Source organism: Equus caballus, chromosome 12 (genome assembly GCF_041296265.1).
Source record: "Equus caballus isolate H_3958 breed thoroughbred chromosome 12, TB-T2T, whole genome shotgun sequence".
NCBI classification, from domain to species: Eukaryota; Metazoa; Chordata; class Mammalia; order Perissodactyla; family Equidae; genus Equus; species Equus caballus.
Window position 1 is genome coordinate 42,738,602 of NC_091695.1, and position 17,461 is coordinate 42,756,062.

At 60.6% G+C, this 17,461-nt stretch overlaps 2 protein-coding genes across 12 annotated transcripts in view; one reads left to right on the forward strand and one right to left on the reverse strand.

The window, feature by feature from the left end:
• On the forward strand, positions 1-12,841 carry SCYL1 (SCY1 like pseudokinase 1). Of its 8 annotated transcripts, none has more exons than XM_023654446.2 (18): positions 1-251; positions 610-750; positions 960-1,082; positions 1,161-1,387; positions 1,799-1,889; positions 1,966-2,121; positions 5,176-5,334; positions 6,264-6,371; positions 7,096-7,209; positions 9,386-9,541; positions 10,066-10,254; positions 10,362-10,437; positions 10,720-10,884; positions 11,102-11,244; positions 11,933-12,004; positions 12,097-12,309; positions 12,400-12,454; positions 12,574-12,841. In XM_023654446.2, exons 1-18 carry the CDS (start codon positions 141-143, stop codon positions 12,696-12,698), a joined length of 2,424 nt encoding a protein of 807 aa, XP_023510214.2. In that variant the 5' UTR covers positions 1-140; the 3' UTR covers positions 12,699-12,841. The 8 variants fall into 8 exon arrangements, with proteins under 8 accessions (XP_023510214.2, XP_070086290.1, XP_070086292.1 ...); XM_070230191.1 differs by having other exon boundaries at positions 47-251; positions 11,933-11,999; positions 12,120-12,309; XM_023654447.2 differs by having other exon boundaries at positions 47-251; positions 11,936-12,004.
• Positions 12,691-17,461, reverse strand: part of LTBP3 (latent transforming growth factor beta binding protein 3) — an 18,066-nt gene continuing 13,295 nt past the window's right edge. For 3 of the 4 annotated variants that reach the window (XM_023654443.2, XM_023654444.2, XM_023654441.2), the window contains 12 exons: positions 17,138-17,260; positions 16,776-16,895; positions 15,812-15,940; positions 15,337-15,504; positions 15,065-15,148; positions 14,667-14,795; positions 14,440-14,577; positions 14,202-14,342; positions 13,894-14,055; positions 13,716-13,796; positions 13,498-13,629; positions 12,691-13,367 (listed from right to left, as the gene is read on the reverse strand). In XM_023654443.2, coding sequence (XP_023510211.2) covers positions 13,216-13,367; positions 13,498-13,629; positions 13,716-13,796; positions 13,894-14,055; positions 14,202-14,342; positions 14,440-14,577; positions 14,667-14,795; positions 15,065-15,148; positions 15,337-15,504; positions 15,812-15,940; positions 16,776-16,895; positions 17,138-17,260 — 1,559 coding nt within the window. In that variant the 3' untranslated portion in view covers positions 12,691-13,215. The remainder of the gene's footprint in view (positions 13,368-13,497; positions 13,630-13,715; positions 13,797-13,893; positions 14,056-14,201; positions 14,343-14,439; positions 14,578-14,666; positions 14,796-15,064; positions 15,149-15,336; positions 15,505-15,811; positions 15,941-16,775; positions 16,896-17,137; positions 17,261-17,461) is intronic. The other variant, XM_023654445.2, reaches the window with a different exon arrangement.

A 17,461-nucleotide genomic window follows, 5' to 3' on the forward strand; every position in this document is an offset into this window, starting at 1 on the left:
GGAGCATCTCCTCCCTCTGCTCCGCCCACCGGCCCCGGCCCGGCCCCGCCCTCGCCCCGCCCCGCCCCGGCTCGGGCGGCCGGAGGACCCGGAGCGGAGGCTCCCGAGCCCGCGGCGGCTGCGCGGCGGCGGCGGGGACGATGTGGTTGTTTGCCCGGGACCCGGTCCGGGACTTCCCGTTCGAGCTCAGCCCAGAACCCCCCGAGGGCAGCCCACCCGGGCCCTGGGCCCTGCACCGCGGCCGGAAGAAGGTGAGCGCCGCCCCGATCCGCAGGCCGCGGCCGACCTCGGCCTCGCCTAGTCAGCGCCGCCGGCCCCTCCGCGTCGCGCCCCGCCTGACGTGGCTGCGGAGCTCCTGGGGCAACAGGCCGGGGGAGGGGGATGAGCCGTGCCGACGTGGCGGGCGGAAAGACCGAAGGACCGACAGGCGGACGGAACCGGGGTCACGTGGGCTTGGCTCAGTCCCTAAGGGCTGACCTGAAGAGAGCCCGGCTGGCGGCCCTTCCTTCTGCACTCACAGCTCTGGGGACCGTCTCGGAGTGGGAGCGGCCAGCCCGGGGGAGCAGTCAGCCCGGCGCCCACCCCTGAGGCCCCTCTGCCCTCCCCCAGGCCACAGGCAGCCCAGTGTCCATCTTCGTGTATGATGTGAAGCCCGGCGCCGAAGAGCTGACCCAGGTGGCCAAAGCCGCCTTCAAGCGCCTCAAAACTCTCCGGCACCCCAACATTCTGGCCTACATCGATGGGCTGGAGGTACCTGCTGCCCGGCCTGCCCCACCTCTGCCCTCACTCTCTCTCTCCCAGTCTCCCACTCCTGTCTTCCTGCCCCTGGGTTTCCACCCCTTCGGCCTCAGCACCCCCAGATTTGATTTCTCCTTCTCCACCTGTCTCTCCATCGTGTCTCTCACCTCCCCTTCCTCTCCCCCCATCCCACCCTGATACCCCTGTGTCCCCTTCTTCAGACAGACAAATGCCTCCACATAGTGACAGAGGCTGTGACCCCACTGGGAGTGTACCTCAAGGCGCGAGCGGAGGCTGGTGGTCTGAAGGAGCTGGAGCTCTCCTGGGGGCTGCATCAGATCGTGGTAAGATGGGGGGCAGCGGTGAAGAGGACAGGGGTGGGGGCCTTAGGTGCTGGGTGTGATGGCTCCTTCTGTCCCCAGAAAGCCCTCAGCTTCCTGGTCAATGACTGCAGCCTCATCCACAACAATGTCTGCATGGCCGCCGTGTTCGTGGACCGTGCTGGTGAATGGAAACTCGGGGGCCTGGACTACATGTACTCGGCCCAGGGCAATGGCGGGGGACCTCCCAGCAAGGGGATCCCCGAGCTGGAGCAGTACGACCCCCCGGAGTTGGCTGATAGCAGTGGCAGAGCGGTCCGAGAGAAGTGGTGGGTGACTGAAGGTGGCATGCCCTGACCTGCCCTGTTCTGGAAGCCCCTGCAGCCTTGGGACCCCTAGGCTAGCTGGCACTCCCCTGTCCCCTGCTCAGCTGGGGAGGGAACCATGGTCCTCAGGGTAGAGTCTGCTCCTCCGCTCCCAGGATCCTCAGGGAAGGTAGGGCAAAATAAATACGGCTTTGAGGTTAGGTGGTTCTGAATTTGAAAGTTGTATGACCTGGGGCGATGTCCTTGCTTCTCTGATCCTCAGTTTCTTTATCTGTCAAATGGGGCTAAGGAAACCTGCTTCTCTGGGCTGGGGGGAGGATCAGCTCAGGGACACAGCCCAGGGTCTGCCATGCAGTGAGTGCCTGGTGCCCAGGCAGGTGGCAGGGCCTTGAGCAGCTGTGGTGCCTGCCTCAGGTCAGCTGACATGTGGCGCTTGGGCTGCCTCATCTGGGAAGTCTTCAATGGGCCCCTACCTCGGGCAGCCGCCCTGCGCAACCCTGGGAAGGTGAGTGTCGGACCCCATCCCAGCCCCTCCCTGCCTGCCAGCCAGCCCTGCCCTGACCCTGGCTCTTCTCCTGCAGATCCCCAAATCGCTGGTGCCCCATTACTGCGAGCTGGTCGGAGCCAACCCCAAGGTGCGTCCCAACCCAGCCCGCTTCCTGCAGAATTGCCGGGCGCCCGGTGGCTTCATGAACAACCGCTTTGTGGAGACCAACCTCTTCCTGGAGGAGATTCAGGTGAGCCCCCTGACCCACCCTGGGCTTTGGCCCTACGTTTTTTATGCCTGTGTCCCCTCCCCACTGTGCAGGCTCCCTCATAATTAGACCCTTGGAGACAAGCATGGACTGCGGAGCTAGGCTCTCTGGGGTCAAAGTCTGGCTCCCAACTCTTATTTCCTGTGTGACTTCCCTTGGCTGAAGCTCAGTCCTAATGATGCTTGACTACCTACTTCAGAGGAGCATGATGAGGATTCAGTGAGTTCACAGGGCGTACTATGGTGTCTGGCACATAGTAGGTGCTTTATGACTGCTCCTGGCACTTCATTGGTGCCACACATATATTCTGGCCCTGTCTCTGATGTGGGCCATGCCTGGCGCTGGGCTGCGATATGGGCAGCAGAGAGGGGAGGAGGGGGAGTCGGACCCAGATGCCGGCCCTCAAAGATCTAGCAGGGAGTAAACGGACCAGGTCCCCACCCTTGGGGACTCTCGTTGAGGGCAGAGGGTCAGAAAACACACATGAGGAAATGTGTGCTCCCTGGGATGGGGCTACGTGCTGGGAAGAAAGAGAGCTGGGGCAGGGTGCTCAGGGCAGCGTGCTCTCAAGGGTGACATTTCAGCTGACACCTGTCGTGCATGAAGGTGGGAGCCGTGGAGGTGGTAACAGGAAAAGCGTTCCAGGCAGAGGGAAGAGCAAATGGAAAGATGGTGAGGCGGGAGCCCTCGCCTTAACTCCTTTGAACCTCAGTTTCCATATCTGTATAATGGGGATAACAATACAGTAGTTCCCCCTTATCTGTAATTTGGCTTTCTGAGATTTCAGGTACCTGTAGTCAACCATGCTCTGAAAATATTAAATAGAAAATTCCAGAAGTAAACAATTCGTAAGTTTTAAATTGCGCACCGTTCTGAGTAGTGTGAAGAAATCTTGCACAACATGAATCATCCAGTGGATCCATGTCGTATACACCACCCACCCATCAGTCACTTAGTTGCTGCCTTGGTTATTAGATTGACTGTTGCGGTCTCGCAGTGCTTGTGTTCAAGTCACCCTTATATCACTTAATAATGGCCCCTAAGCCCAGGAGCGGTGATGCTGGCCATTCAGATATGCGGAAGAGAAACCATAAAGTGCTTCCTTTAAGTGAAAAGGTGAAAGTTCTCAGCTTAATAAGGAAAGGAAAAAAATTGTATGCTGAGGTTGCTAAAATTGACGGTCACTTTTATCACAGTATTTTGTTATAATTGTTGTGTTTCACTGTTAGGTTATTGTTGTTAATCTCTTACCGCGCCTAATTTGTAAGTTAGACCTTATCATAGGTACGAATATATAGAAAAAAAACATCGTATATATAGGGCTCATCCCATCCATGATTTCAGGCATCCACTGGGCATCTTGGAATGTCTCCCCTGCAGACTAGGGGGTCAACTGTAGTATCTGCTGGCCCCTGGGGTCCTTGTAGGGAATGAGGGAGGGTGACTCTGCTCTGGACAGCTGCTCTGACCCAGCCATGTGTGGGGCACAGAGAGGTGACTGAGAGTCTGGCCTGGGGGAGGAGTGACAGACAGCTCCACAGACCTGGCTGTTCTGTGGAGTCCTGACTCAAATGAGAACTGGCCAGCCTTCAGAGGGTGGGAACCTGCGCCGCGTCTTGAAGGAGAAGCGCTGGCAGCGCAGAGCCCTGTTGCCTCTGGGCATGTGGGGACAGCAGGAACTCTGTTACACGGAGTGTGCCACACGGCTGGCTCTGCCCGGCTGCCCTTCTCCTTTAACTGTGCCCCATGGGAAATGGGCCGCTCCTGGCCAGTGCTGGGGAGAATGGGGCAGGGCAGTGCCCAGAGGCCCCTCTCCTGTCACTGGGCAGAGCGGTGGAGAGAGCCCAGCTGTGACTCCCCGTATGTGACCTTGGATGTGGTTTGGTCTTTCTCTGGACCTTGGCTCTCTGAACCCTGCTGTCAGAGCACCGAGCCCGCCTCCCACACTGGACTGAGCTGCTGCAGGGCCAACCAGGTCCTCCTTGTCCCCAGCCAGAGGCCGCCTCTTTTGGGCCAGGCATAGGCTATGGGCGTGAGGGCACAGTAGAAAGCACAGGAACTTTGGAAGCATATAAGACTGGGTTATAATTCCTGCCTGGTCACTCTTGGGTGGTGACCTTGAGCCTCAGCCTCCTCATTTGTAAATGAGGGAGTGACGGCACCTCTTCACAGGGTGCAGCACAGCAGAGGTGCCAGACCTCTGGGTCAGACCCTTCCCTGACCCTCTTCTTAGCTGTGTGACTTTCGACAAGTTCCTTGCCCTCTCTGTGCCTCAGCTTCCTTGTTGGACTAAATGTGGATTGTTTTGGCACCTACCTCGTAAAGCTGAGGGGAGGATTGTTTAATCTGTGTAAAGGTTTTGGCGTGACCCTGCCTGGCTCATAGTCTGTGCTCAAGAAATGAGAGTTGTGGGTATTACCACCTCAGCGGGAGGTCAGGAGGACTAAAGGAGACCATCTGGGCTCAGTGGGAGGATCAGGTCTGGGGGTAACCTGCACCTGCCTCCCCCTGCCTGCCGTGAAGTCCACCCTGCATAGGGTTGCAGGTATGCCCGACTCAGCCAGGGCCAGGGGAATGGATTAAGCCCCTTCACCTCTCTGAGCCTCAGTTTCCCCATCTGTGTGATACTCACACCTTAGTTGTTGTGAGGAGGACAGGCAACCCTGAGAAAGGGCCTGATCCTCCTCGTGACTGCTTTCCCAGCAGCGGGTCAGGTGGCAGTGGTGACAATGACAGTTACTGATTGTGCCAGGCACTGTGCTGGCAGCTTTCACGTGCATTTTCTGGTTGAATCCTCAGAACCGCCCCCTGAGGTAGTATCGTTATTATCCCATTTTACAGATGGAGGAACTTGTCCTAGGTCACACGGCTAATAAAGGGGAGAGTTGGGATTGGAGCCCAGGCAGTTGGGTTCCGGAGCCCACAAGCTCAAGTTCTCCTTCAGGCTAGGGGTGACTCGCTGTCCTTGCCCATGGCTGCAGGGGGCTGTGACCAGGCTGACTTCCTCCTCCCCACACCCTGTCCTCGATCCCCCAGATCAAAGAGCCTGCTGAGAAGCAGAAGTTCTTCCAAGAGCTGAGCAAGAGCCTGGACTCATTCCCCGAAGATTTCTGCCGCCACAAGGTGCTGCCCCAGCTGCTGACCGCCTTTGAGTTTGGCAACGCGGGGGCCGTGGTCCTCACGCCCCTCTTCAAGGTGAGCGGGGCCAGGAGCCTCAGCGAGGGGAGGCCTGGAAGGCCTGGAGCCTCAGGAACCGTGGGGCCCAGAGACTGGTTGGGCAGATCAGAACAACAGAAGAGCGGGCCCTGGGGTGGGGGCCAGCCCTGCATCCTGGGGAGGGGCAGCCCGGTTAGGGCAGACCCCGGCCCATGTGAGGAGTTGCTTCCTGCTGACATCCCGAGGGTCAGCAAGCCAGGGCCACCTGACCAGCTGTCAGGGAGGCTGTGGGGACTTCTTGCCCTTGGGGAGTGGAATCCCTGTGCCTCCAAAATTCTTCTTCCAAAGACCCCATGCTTCAGAGCCCTCAATCCCCCCTCTGTTTCCCCAAGAGAGCCCCCGTGGTCTGACCTATGCACCCTGCTTTCCAGGGCCCAGGGGAATATCTGCTCACCACCCCACTTCCCATCTTCCCTCTTCTACTCGGCATTCAGCTCTCCTGGTTTCTAGGGGCTGGATCCTTCTCCCATTCCTCAAACCCTGGCTCATCCTTACCTGGGCACCTGCCCTTCCCCTCTCTGCCCACCCTAGGAGAAGCCCTTCTTCTGAAGGAACTTGGCTTGGGGGGAGGGGGAGACAGCAAGCTAATTCCGTAGAGCTGGGGATCCCCAGCAGTTGTGGGCAGGATGCCGCGTGCATGTGGGTTCCTGTTGGCTACAGGTACCTGGATGTAGGGAGGGGCACAGAGCTTTTCGTCAGCCTCCTAAGAGAGGCCTTGACCCAGAATGGTGAAGGGCAGGGCTAACAGAGGGCGTGTGGGCGGAGGGGCTGCTGAGGAAACGCCTGTCCCCCCACATCACCCGATGCCCACTCTGGGAAATCAGCAGTGGGCCCGAGGAAGTTGCAGGGGCGGGTGAAGCCGTCCCACTCCTGTGGATGTAGCTGAGCTCTGTGGCTCCTTCCCTCAGGTGGGCAAGTTCCTGAGCGCCGAGGAGTATCAGCAGAAGATCATCCCCGTGGTGGTCAAGATGTTCTCCTCCACCGACCGGGCCATGCGCATCCGCCTCCTGCAGCAGGTAGGGGCCGTGGCCAGACCCTCCCCGTCCCCTTCCCGGCCCCCGCCCCCGGCTGCTGGTGGGCCCCTGCCTCACCTCCTGCCCTGGCATCCCAGAAACCCCTCCCGGAACATACACCCAGCTAAGGGACCAGTGCCCTCAGGAAGTGGGCATAGTCACAGGGCTCATGGCAGCTTTGGCAATGCCCAGCCTGCCCAGGCTGCAGGCTCAAACGCCCCCATCTTCTCAGTCATGGCCCTGCAGAGTGGGGTTCGTGTCTCTCCTGCCAACCCCAGGGTAGCTGGGAGCATCAGACAGGATTGATGGGCTCGAGGATGGAGCCCCCTGGTGAGCCAGGAAGTGCCTGGCGGCTCCCGGGTCTCATTCCCTCTCCCACTGCCAAAGGCACCAGCCCCCCGCACAGCACTCACCTGGGTGGGGGTTACCGCCTTTTATAGAAGAGGTGGGGGGGCCGCTCTAACAGGGGTGTGACACAGTCTGCCTGCTGAGCAGGACCAGAAGCCAGGCCCTCCTACTCCCCGTCCCTGGCTCTTCCAAGCCCTCCTGGCCCCTTCTCACCCCTCCACGTGGGCTCGAGGCCAGAGAGAGGCCAGATTCAGGTGGGAGTTCCAGAGACTCGCCTGGCCTGCGGTGCCTGCCAGGTGGAGAAACCAAGCCAAGAGTGGTTCCGTGGCTCTGATGGGCGGAGCTGACTGTGTTCACGCTCCCCGCCGCCGGGCCACAGATGGAACAGTTCATCCAGTACCTCGATGAGCCAACAGTCAACACCCAGATCTTCCCCCACGTCGTGCATGGCTTCCTGGACACCAACCCTGCCATCCGGGAGCAGACGGTCAAGGTGGGTGCGGCCAGGCTCAGCCTCCCCTGGTTTTCCAAGGCTTGGAGGGGGCTTATCCCAGGACACGGAGGCCTTGGTTTCGGCCTGTGGGTCTGGGTGGGTTATGGGCAGGGCAGGCCTGGGCCTGCTGTGAGTCCAGGCTGTGGGTTCAGCTCAGCAGCTGGTGGGGGGCGCAGGGTGGGCACGGCCTACAGTCCTCCTTTCAGCAGACGCTGGCTGAGCACCTGTCTGTGCCCAGGCAGACCAAGTTCCCTGCCCTCATGGAGCTTCTCTTTTTTTTTTTTTTTTTTTTATTGAGTTATTGATAGGTTACAATCTTGTGAAATTTCAGTTGTACATTAATGTTTGTCAGTCATGTTGTAGGTGCACCACTTCACCCTTTGTGCCCACCCCCCACCCCACCTTTCCCCTGGTATCCACTAAACTGTTCTTGGTCCATAGTTTTAAATTCCTCATATGAGTGGAGTCATACACAGATTATCTTTCTCTTGCTGGTTTATTTCACTTAACATAATTCTCTCAAGGTCCATCCATGTTATTGCAAATGGAATGATTTTGTTCTGTTTTGCAGCTGAGTAGTATTCCATTGTATATATGTACCACATCTTATCCATTCGTCTGTTGATGGGCACTTAGGTTGCTTCCACGTCTTGGCTATTGTAAACAGTGCTGCAATAAACATTGGGGTGCACAGGACTTTTGGGATTGCTGACTTCAGGCTCTTTGGATAAATACCCAGTAGTGGGATGGCTGGATCGTATGGTAGTTCTATTTTTAGTTTTTTGAGGAATCTCTCATGGAGCTTCTTTTTGAGGAGACAGGGAGTGGGCTTGGTAGACAATAAACAGAATTAGAAAATACATATTGTGTTAGAAAGTGATGGAAAGTGGGAAGAAAAGAGTTTGCAGTTTTAAGGACAATGGTCAGGGAAGATCTTTCTGGGGAAATGTCATTTAGGGAAAGGAGGCAAGGGCTTGAGTTATGCGGAGATCTGGAAGAAATATGCTCCCTCCAGAAGGAACAGCATGTGTAAAGGTCCTGAGGCTCGCATGTGCTAGACTGTAGAAGTAGCAAGAGGTTTAGCGTGGCTGAGGGCATGGTTGTGGGAGGTGGAGTCTGAGAGGTAACGTTGGGGTTGGGGGCCCGGGCAAGGACCTGATGCATTCACTGGAGTGAGAGGAGCCACTGAGGGCTTGAGTAGAGCACTGACCTGGTCTGACTTGTTTTAAAAGGATCGCTGTGTTGCTGTGTGAGAACTAACTGTCAGAGCAAGGGTGGACACTGTTAGGGGCTATGGCAGTGGCCCAGGGGGAGAGATGTCAGTGGCTCAGATCTGAGTGGTGGCAGCTGGTGGAGAGAAGGGGTCATGTTCCAAAGGTGGAGCTGACAGGATTTACTGATGGATGTGGAGTCAAGGACGGTGCCGAGGTCTCTGGCCTGAGCAACTGGAAGGTTAAGTTTCTGAGAAGACTGGGAGGAAGAGGTTTGTGGGAGGAGGTCAGGCCGGGCTTGGCCGTGTGTTAGCCAGCCAGCTGGAGATGTCGAGTGGGCCACTGCTTATGTGCGCGTGAAGTTTAGGAAGAAGTCTGAGCCAGAGGCGCCCCCAGGGGCTCTGTCAGCGAACAGGGGCTTTCAGAGCCATGAAATGGGCGAGATGACAGCCCGCCCAGTAAGATCTCAGCAAAAGGAGACTGAGAAGGAGCAGCCACGAGGTCGGGGGAGACCCAGCAGAGGGTCCTGGAAGACCAGGGCAGAAGTTTCGAGGAGCGGGGGAGCTCGGGGGTGTCAAAGCAGCTGAGGGGTCACGGTCGGTTTGGATGGAGAATTGGCCATTGGATTTAGCAACAGGAGGTCACTGGTGATCTCAACCCAAGCCAGTGGGTAGAGAGCGTGTGGAGGGGGTTTTTATGAAAGTCTTAAGGAGAGTGCATGCAGGAGAGACACGGGAGACAGGAGTGCAGACCAGCTGTGGAGGTTTTGCTGTAAAGGGGACAGAGAGATGGGGGTGCCCTTCTCAGCATTCTGGGTGGGGGCCAGGACCCGGTGGGGAGGGCTTTGGCAGGTCTCCTCAGCACCCAGGGCCACTGGTGGCCTCCATACCCTCCCAGGAGCCCACTCCTGCGTGTGGTCCTTTGCCGGCCCTGGCCCACAGTTTCCGCTGTCCCCAACCCTGCAGTCCATGCTGCTCCTGGCCCCGAAGCTGAATGAGGCCAACCTCAACGTGGAGCTCATGAAGCACTTCGCGCGGCTGCAGGCCAAGGATGACCAGGGCCCCATCCGCTGCAACACAACTGTGTGCCTGGGCAAAATCGGCTCCTACCTCAGCGCCAGCGTGAGTGCCCTGCGCAGATGCCAGGAGTTCTGTCACTGTCACGGGACCACAGCCTCCTCCAGGGCCGAGCCTCCTGCTTTGTGGGCCATCATCCTCCCAGAGGCTCTCAGCCCTGATGTCTAAGGGGTGGCATGAATTGCACCAGGTCACACAGCCAGTAGGCAGTGGGTCTGGGACCACAGCCTGTGTGCATCCCCTCTGCCAGGGTTTGTAAATGCAGACACCTGCCGGCCTGACAGTTAACAGGAATGAAGGAATCAGGTCAGCAGGGCAGGTGGGAAGGGAGGCACAGACCCCAGCCCCTGTGGCCCTGAGGCAGCATGGGCCCAGGAATCAGGGAGGAGAAGCCAAGATCCAGAGTTTTCAGTAGATTCTCCCCATTTCAGTTGTCTGTGATTAACTCCCATTTTCCCGACCCTGGGGGCCCCGTGGACAGCCTCTGCTCTGGGAAGGAAGGCCTGGCGGTTCTGGGCCCCAGTACTGACCCTACCCTCAGGAGCCCTCCCTCTCTCTGCCCCACCCAGACCAGACACAGGGTCCTCACCTCTGCCTTCAGCCGGGCCACTAAGGACCCATTTGCACCATCCCGGGTCGCGGGTGTCCTGGGTTTTGCTGCCACCCACAACCTCTACTCGATGAACGACTGTGCCCACAAGATCCTGCCCGTGCTCTGTGGCCTCACTGTGGATCCGGAGAAATCCGTGCGGGACCAGGTGAGGCACGGCTGGGGCCAGGCCCTGGAGCTGGGCGCCGGGGGATATCTGGGCCCCAGCTGGCCTGGCAGGCTCACGCCCCAGCTCTACCCCTTGCTACCCCGCAGGCCTTCAAGGCCATTCGAAGCTTCCTGTCCAAACTGGAGTCTGTGTCAGAGGACCCTACCCAGCTGGCCGAAGTGGGTGAGTGGCCCACACTCGTGTTCCCTCTTCCTCCTGCCACATCCTTGACTGTCACCTGTCATGGCCCCCTTCCACCTCACTGGAGTATCTAACAGCTGGAAGAAGCCTGGAGAGCAGACTTGACAGCATTCCTCCCCCTCCCCCATCTCACAGACGGGAGAATGCAGGCCTGGAGGAGGGGGCTCCACCACAGGTTGCTCTGTCTCACTTATTAACCTCCTGTCACCCGCCCCATGGGAGCCTGAGGTGCCTATACCTTCCTCTCTCTCCATCACTGCCCAGAGAAGGACGTCCACGCAGCCTCCAGCCCTGGAGTGGGAGGAGCCGCAGCCAGCTGGGCAGGCTGGGCCGTGACAGGGGTCTCCTCGCTCACCTCCAAGTTGATCCGTGCACACCCTACGGCTGCCCCGGCCGAGGCCAGTGTTCCCCAGAGACCCACGCCTGAGGGTGAGTGTCCCAGACTGGCTACATCAGTGGGTGAGAGGGCTTGGCAGTGCTGGCACCCAAGAACTGTTACTGTCTGGAGTGGTAAAGGGGACATAGGGGACAGTGTAGGGTCCAGTTCCCTTGTGAGCTTCCCCCACCCCTACCAGCAACATCTGCCCTATCCTGAGACCTTCCTGGGGCCCCATGTGTGGGAGCTCAGTGAGTCTCTGCTCCCCAGGTCTTCCTGCCCCGGCCCCCACCCCTGTCCCTGCCACACCCACGAGCTCAGCCCACTGGGAGACACAAGAGGAGGACAAGGACACAGCAGAGGACAGCAGTGCTGCTGACAGATGGGATGACGAAGACTGGGGCAGCTTAGAGGTGAATGGGGCTGAGGAGGCCTCCCTGGGGGGACCCCAGCTCAAAGGTCACAGGCTGCCATTCAAGGAGCCCAGGAGGGTGTGGCTGGAGTTGGGCCTGTCCTTATCTGCACAGCATCCCTGGTGCGTAGGCCTCATGGAGCAGCCATGGTGGGCCAGAGCTGGCAGCTGAGGCCCCGCTCAACTTCAGGGGCCTCCAGGAGCAGGGTCCAAAATGAGAAGCCAGGTGGGCGGTTGGTTGGGGCAGCCCACTGGTCTTCCTTCTCATCCACTCCCTGTCTCCCCTCCACGAGCTCCAGTGCCCACCCAGCCCCAGTGGCCAGCAAGGAGAGGCCACTCCCATGCCTAGAACCAGACCCCAGTCCTGCCTGAGGGGTGGGCTTGGAATGGGCTGAGAACAGAGTGGGGCTGCCCTGAAGGGAATGGGGGCAGAGCTCTGAGCCCAATTTCCCCACCTGGCTGACGGCAGCCTCTGGCCCCTTAGGCCGTGGGGAGGGCTGTGGAACATCTAGATCTCGTTCCCCGAAGTGTCCACTTTATAGATGGGAAACAGGGCATGAGGAGCAAATGAGACGGAAGGCAAAAGAAGAAAGAGTGGAGCCGTGGCTGGGAAGGGATGGGGGGCTCCCTTGCCTTTTTTGGTGGGGCATGGTAGGGTTCATGGTCCTACTCTCCTTGCCACACTGCAGCAGGAGGCCGAGTCTGTGTTGGCTCAGCAGGACGACTGGAGTTCTGGGGGTCAAACCAGTCGTGCTGGGAAGGTGAGTGGGGTCAGACGGCATATATGTACGCATGGGGGGCGGGCTGGCCCTCTCCTGGTCTGGCGCTACCTCCCCCTCCCACTTTTCTGCAGACCAGCAACCCTGACCATAAATCCTCGGAGTTGGACTGGAGCAGCTGGGAGGCCGAGGGCTCATGGGAGCAGGGCTGGCAGGAGTCAAGTTCCCCAGAGCCACCCCCTGAGGGCACACGGCTGGCCAGCGAGTATAACTGGGGTGGCCCAGAGCCCAGCGACAAAGGCGACCCCTTTGCTGCCCTGTCGGCGCGTCAGGATGCTAACACCCAGGTACTCAGCGCCAGCCAGGCGGTAGTGCAGACCTGGGGTAGACCTTAGCCAGGAGGCCGCCTCCACTCCAGCCCACACTTCTCTTTTCAGCCGAGACCAGACTCCTGGGGCGATGACAACTGGGAGGGCCTGGAGATGGAGAGCCGTAAGTGTCCCCCCGGGAGGGCTGACTAGGGCTACCCACCCTGGCGCAGGCGTGGGTTGGGAAGCTGAGACCCCCTGTCGTCCTGACGCCTTCAGCCCGCCTCCCCTTCCTGCTCGCAGGGCAGGCGAAGGCTGAGTTGGCCCGGAAGAAGCGCGAGGAGCGTCGGCGGGAAATGGAGGCCAAACGCGCCGAGAAGAAGGCGGCCAAGGGGCCCATGAAACTGGGGACGCGGAAGCTGGACTGAACCTCCGATGTGGCCGCTTCCCGGCCGCGGAGAGCAGGCACCGCGGATGTATTTATTGTACAAACCATGTGAGCCCGGCCGGCCCGGCCAGGCGCATCCCACGTGTACATATTCAGAGCCACAATAAATTCTATTTCACACTCCCTGTGCTGGGCTCAGTGTAGCCCCCCGAGGAGGCTGGGGGCTGGCGCTGCCCTGCGGATGCTGCGCCCACCACAGACGTGAACATCAAATTTGCTTCGAAAGCCAAGAATAAAGTGGCACGATCGGATTTATCAGTTTCTAGGAAAGGCCCTCTGGGAGGAAGGCCGGCAGCGCCGGAGACCCAACATCCGCCTGTGAACCGGGGCGGAGCTCGTATGGGCGCCCTCGGGGCACCGGGCGCGGGAAGGGGGCTGCGGGCCGGAGGGTCCCTGGGTCCGAGCCCCGAGTCGGGACAGAAGCGAGAGGCAGAGCTCGCCCCGAATGTCGGGCGGAAACCCTACGGTGACAGCCGAGGTCCGGGCCGAGGGTGGCGTCAGCGGCGGCGCTGGGGCACGCAGGCCCCGTGCGGGCGGCTGCGCGCGAAGCCGGCTTTGCAGACGCAGCGGAAGGAACCGCTCGTGTTCACGCAGCGCTCGCTCTTGCACAGCAGCCCGCGCTGGTTCAGCTCTCGGCACTCGTCGATGTCTGCAGATGCGGGGAACAGGTGCGGACGTCGCGACGGTCCCGGAGCGACGCAGCCTCAACTTCCGGTCCCGGCGGATTCCGCAGGGCCCCGCCCCCCGCGGCCCGGCCCCGCCCCCGCGGCCCAGCTCACCGACGCAGCGCGCGCGGGAGGCGTCGAGCTGGAAGCCGCCGGGACACTCGCACACGGCGCCGCCGGGCCGCGGCACGCAGCGGCCGCTCACGCAGCGGCACTCGTCCGAATCTTCCTCCGAGCTGTCCTCTTCTGCGGCGCCCGGGAGAACACAGAGGTCAACACGCCACCAGCGGAGCGCCGCCGACTCCGCCTCTGTCCCCTCCCACTACACTCACCTCGCGGGGGCTTCCCCAGCAGCAGGGGGCTCGCGTCCCAGAAGGAATTGCTCTCACTCTGCGACGTCGGGCACTGGGACCCTGGGAAGGGCGGGGGCAGGCAGCGGTCAGCGGCGTCGATGCACCCCGGCTCCCGCCCCCCATACCCTCCCAGCCAACTCCTCTCGGGCCGGCTCACCGGCGCCGCGCGGCGGGCACGGGCGGCACTGGGCGCCCCAACCGCGGCCCTGGCGACAGCAGCAGTCGTCGAAGGTGAGGGCGGGCCCAGCCAGGGGACCCGCGCACATGCCGTCCTCTCCGCGCTGGCCCCAGCACACGTCCCGCCGCTCCGGGGCACGCTCTGCGGAGGGGGACCCGGCATCAGGGAGAGGCCCGGAGCAGGGACAGCCATCCCCTCTCCAACCCATCCGCGCGGGGGCTGCGGCCCCGGAGCTCCACACGGTGGACTGGGCCCTGGAGTCGGCCCGGGCCGACGCTCGCCCTCACCGGCCGGGCTCTCGGGGAGCTGGCAGTCGCGGCCGGAGGGGCCGGGCACCCAGGGCGGGCGGCACTCGCAGCGGTAGGAGCCCGGCAGGTTGACGCAGCGGCCAGGACGGCAGGCTGCCGGGTCCTGGCACTCGTCCACGTCTGCGGGCAGCGAGGGGATGGGTGGGGGTGGCGGTCACGGCTCGGCCCGGGCCCCCGTGCCCTTTCTGTTCCCCCAGCCGGCAGGCCCGGGCCTCACCCATCTCCTCCGGGCTCAGACACTGGCGCTGCGCCGGGCTGTACTCGGCCGGGGGCGTGCAGGCGCAGCGGTAGCCGCCGCGTGTGTTCTCACACACTCCGTTCCGGCAGTTGGACTCGTCCAAGCACTCGTCCACGTCTGCGGGGAGGAAAGGTGCGAGAGGTAGGAATGGCCCGGGCTCGGGGCTTGTGCGCGTGTCCCAGCCGCGGTCCCACGGCTGCACTCACCCACGCACTCCAGCAGGTTCCCGTCGTAGTAGAAGCCTTGCTTACAGTAGCACTCGTAGCCGGGCTGCGTATTCACACACTTGCCCTCCTTGCAGATCTCTGCCCCGAACAATATGCACTCGTCGATGTCTGCGGGGAGACAAGCCGTGGGCGCCCGGAAAACTCTACCAGGCGGCCCGCTCAGGCGCCGCAGCGGGGAAGTATGGGCGGGGCCTGCCGCCGGGGAGGAGCGAACCCAGTGACGTGCGCGGACGTGAGTGACGGGGCGGGGCTTACTGGGGGCGGGACAGACGGTGAAGTGTGGGCGGGGCTTATCCCAGTGCGCGCAACTGACCTAGCCAGCACGGGCGGGATCGCGGCGGTCCAAACCTCGGGGGCGGAGCCGTGTTGGGGCTTACCACGGTGGGCTGGGATGCCGTAGTTGACAATGTTGTTGTCCTGGGTGTAGCCCTTCCCGTCCGGGCAGAGGCTGTGGAACTCAGCTGCGGGGAGAGAGCGGACGTGGGAAGGACGCAGGCAGGTCTGGGCGCGTGCGTGGGGGCCCTCAGGCTCAGGTCGGAGCTCTCCGCCTCATTTCCCACCCACCGAGGGAGGGGCCGTTCCCCCCAGTCTGTTTCCAAATGAAGAAACTGAGGCTCTGGGAAGGGAAAGGGCCCGCCCGGCTCCTGACCTGAGCTGTAGACTGGGCAGGGATAGATCTCGCAGTGGTCTCCCCAGCCAGCCCCCAGGGAGCAGCAGCACTCCTGCTGGGTGACATTGGTGGCCAGTACACTGTCGCAGAACACCGTGTCATCGAAGTTAAGGTAGCACTCCTTCTTGTGGTGGGGCTGCTCCACCTCTGAGGGGAGGGGAGGGCCGCTGACAGTCAGGCCGACTGTCTTTGCCAGTCGGTGCTGCCCACCCACCTCATCCCTCTGCTCCCCCACGTTCTCAGGCTCCCCTCAGCCGCACTGGGAGAGCCAAGCTCCATCCTCAATGTGGCATTCAAGGCCCTCCTGCGAGGTCCGGCCCCACCGGACTCTCCCAGGCAAAAGAGATTTCTTCCTGTTCCTCAGATTCCAGGGGGTGAGACCAGGATGCATCTCTGAACCCCAGCTGCAGCTCAGAGTTGTCTGGTCGGAAGAGGGAGCTGGGAGGGCACTCACCCTCACAGCCATGCTGGTCCTGGGTGGGCGTGAAGCCCTCATCGCAGACGCACACGTAGGAGCCCTGCAGGTTCTCGCAGGCCCCGTGGGGGAGGCAGAGGCCCGGGTCCTGGCTGCACTCATCTATGTCTGTGGGAGCGAGGGGAGCAGGAAGAGTCGTTCAGAGGGAAACCAGCCCCCTTTTCCCTGAGTCTGTGCCTCAAAGGCCTCACACAAGTTCAGAACCTGAATCTCCACTTTGATTTCCAAGTACGGCACAACGGGAAGTCTGCTCCTGTCTGTGCATGTGGGAGATGTGTGCCATTCACTGCATTATTCTTCGTAAAGCCTCCAGTGGCTCCCACAGCCAGCAGAAGGAAGTCCTAATGCTCAGTTCAGCAACGGAGGACTCTCAGTTTGGCCCCCAACATCTTTAAGTCTCATCACCCTTTACTCTAAACCACCAACCCCCTCCACCCTGTGTGAGGGCGCAGGTGTCTACTCTTCCCCCAAAACCCAACTGGCTCCCTCCAGATCTCTCTGCTTTGCAAATACTGTTCTTTGGGCCCGGAAGACCATCCCATGTTTTGGTCTGCTTAGGGAACCTATTTATGCTTCAAGTTCCAATTCAGCTGTTGTAATTAATCACACTAGTTCAGGCCTCTCTTGGCACCCAGCACCCTGAACTGTAAGAATTAATTTACATGTCCGCCTCCCCTAGCTGGACGCCCTGGGTCACTGCTCAATACCTAGCACATAGGACAGAACCTGGCCAATAGTAGGTTCTTAGTAAACTTGTTGGATGCCTGCATGTAAGGGTGAGATGGCACATAGTAATTACTGTCATTATCATTGTTATTCTAGGTGAAAGAGTGGAGGAATGAGTGAATGGAAAGATGGATGGAAAGACACATCAACAGTGTCTCTAGAAGATTACTGCTCCCTGCCAGTCCTCCTCAGGAGCTCTCAGCCAATGCCCCCATACCTTGGCACTTCCTGCCGCCTACCAGCCGATGCCCCTGGGGGCAGAGACATCGGTAGGAGCCATTGGTGTTGATGCAGTCACCCCCAATGCAGGCTGCAGGGAAGTCACATTCATCAATGTCTGTAGGGGATCAAAGAGGGGAGATTCTCAGGGGCAGACCCCTCTCACACAGCCTGAGCCTATCGAGGCTTCCTGCAGAGTCCTGGGTCAGGCCCACGCCCCATGCCCCACCTTCGATCTGGATGGGGACTGGACACAGGAGTGCCTGGCTTCTTGACAGGCCCCTGGGCTTGGGGCCCGGGCAGTGGAGGTCCTAGGGTAGGGAGGAACAGGTCAGCCCCCCAGCTCTCAGCCCCCCTCACCCTCACAGCGGCTCCGGTCCCTAGACAGATGGTAGCCAGAGAGGCACTGACACTGGAAGGAGCCTGGCGTGTTGGTGCAGATGCCATTGTCACACACGTCCCCAGCCTCACACTCGTCCACATCTGCAGGATACAGGGGGTGTCAGAGGGCCAGGATGGGGTGGTGTCCAGCCTCTGCTACCATTTTCTGATTCCTGTCCATGGCCTGGAGCACCAGAGCTGAGGCCGGTACAGCTCGAGAGAAGCACGGGACCCTCACCTCGCTTCCGTGTGGCACACCATGCACTAGTGACCAGTCCAGGTGCTGCCAGGGACAATGGGCCA

Coding starts and splice junctions, on each gene's coding strand:
- SCYL1 (XM_023654446.2), top strand. CDS start 141: ATGTGGTTGTTTGCCCGGGACCCGGTCCGGGACTTCCCGTTCGAGCTC. Junction 11,245..11,932: donor AAGACTGGGGCAGCTTAGAG/GTGAATGGGGCT, acceptor GCCACACTGCAG/CAGGAGGCCGAGTCTGTGTT. Junction 12,005..12,096: donor AAACCAGTCGTGCTGGGAAG/GTGAGTGGGGTC, acceptor ACTTTTCTGCAG/ACCAGCAACCCTGACCATAA.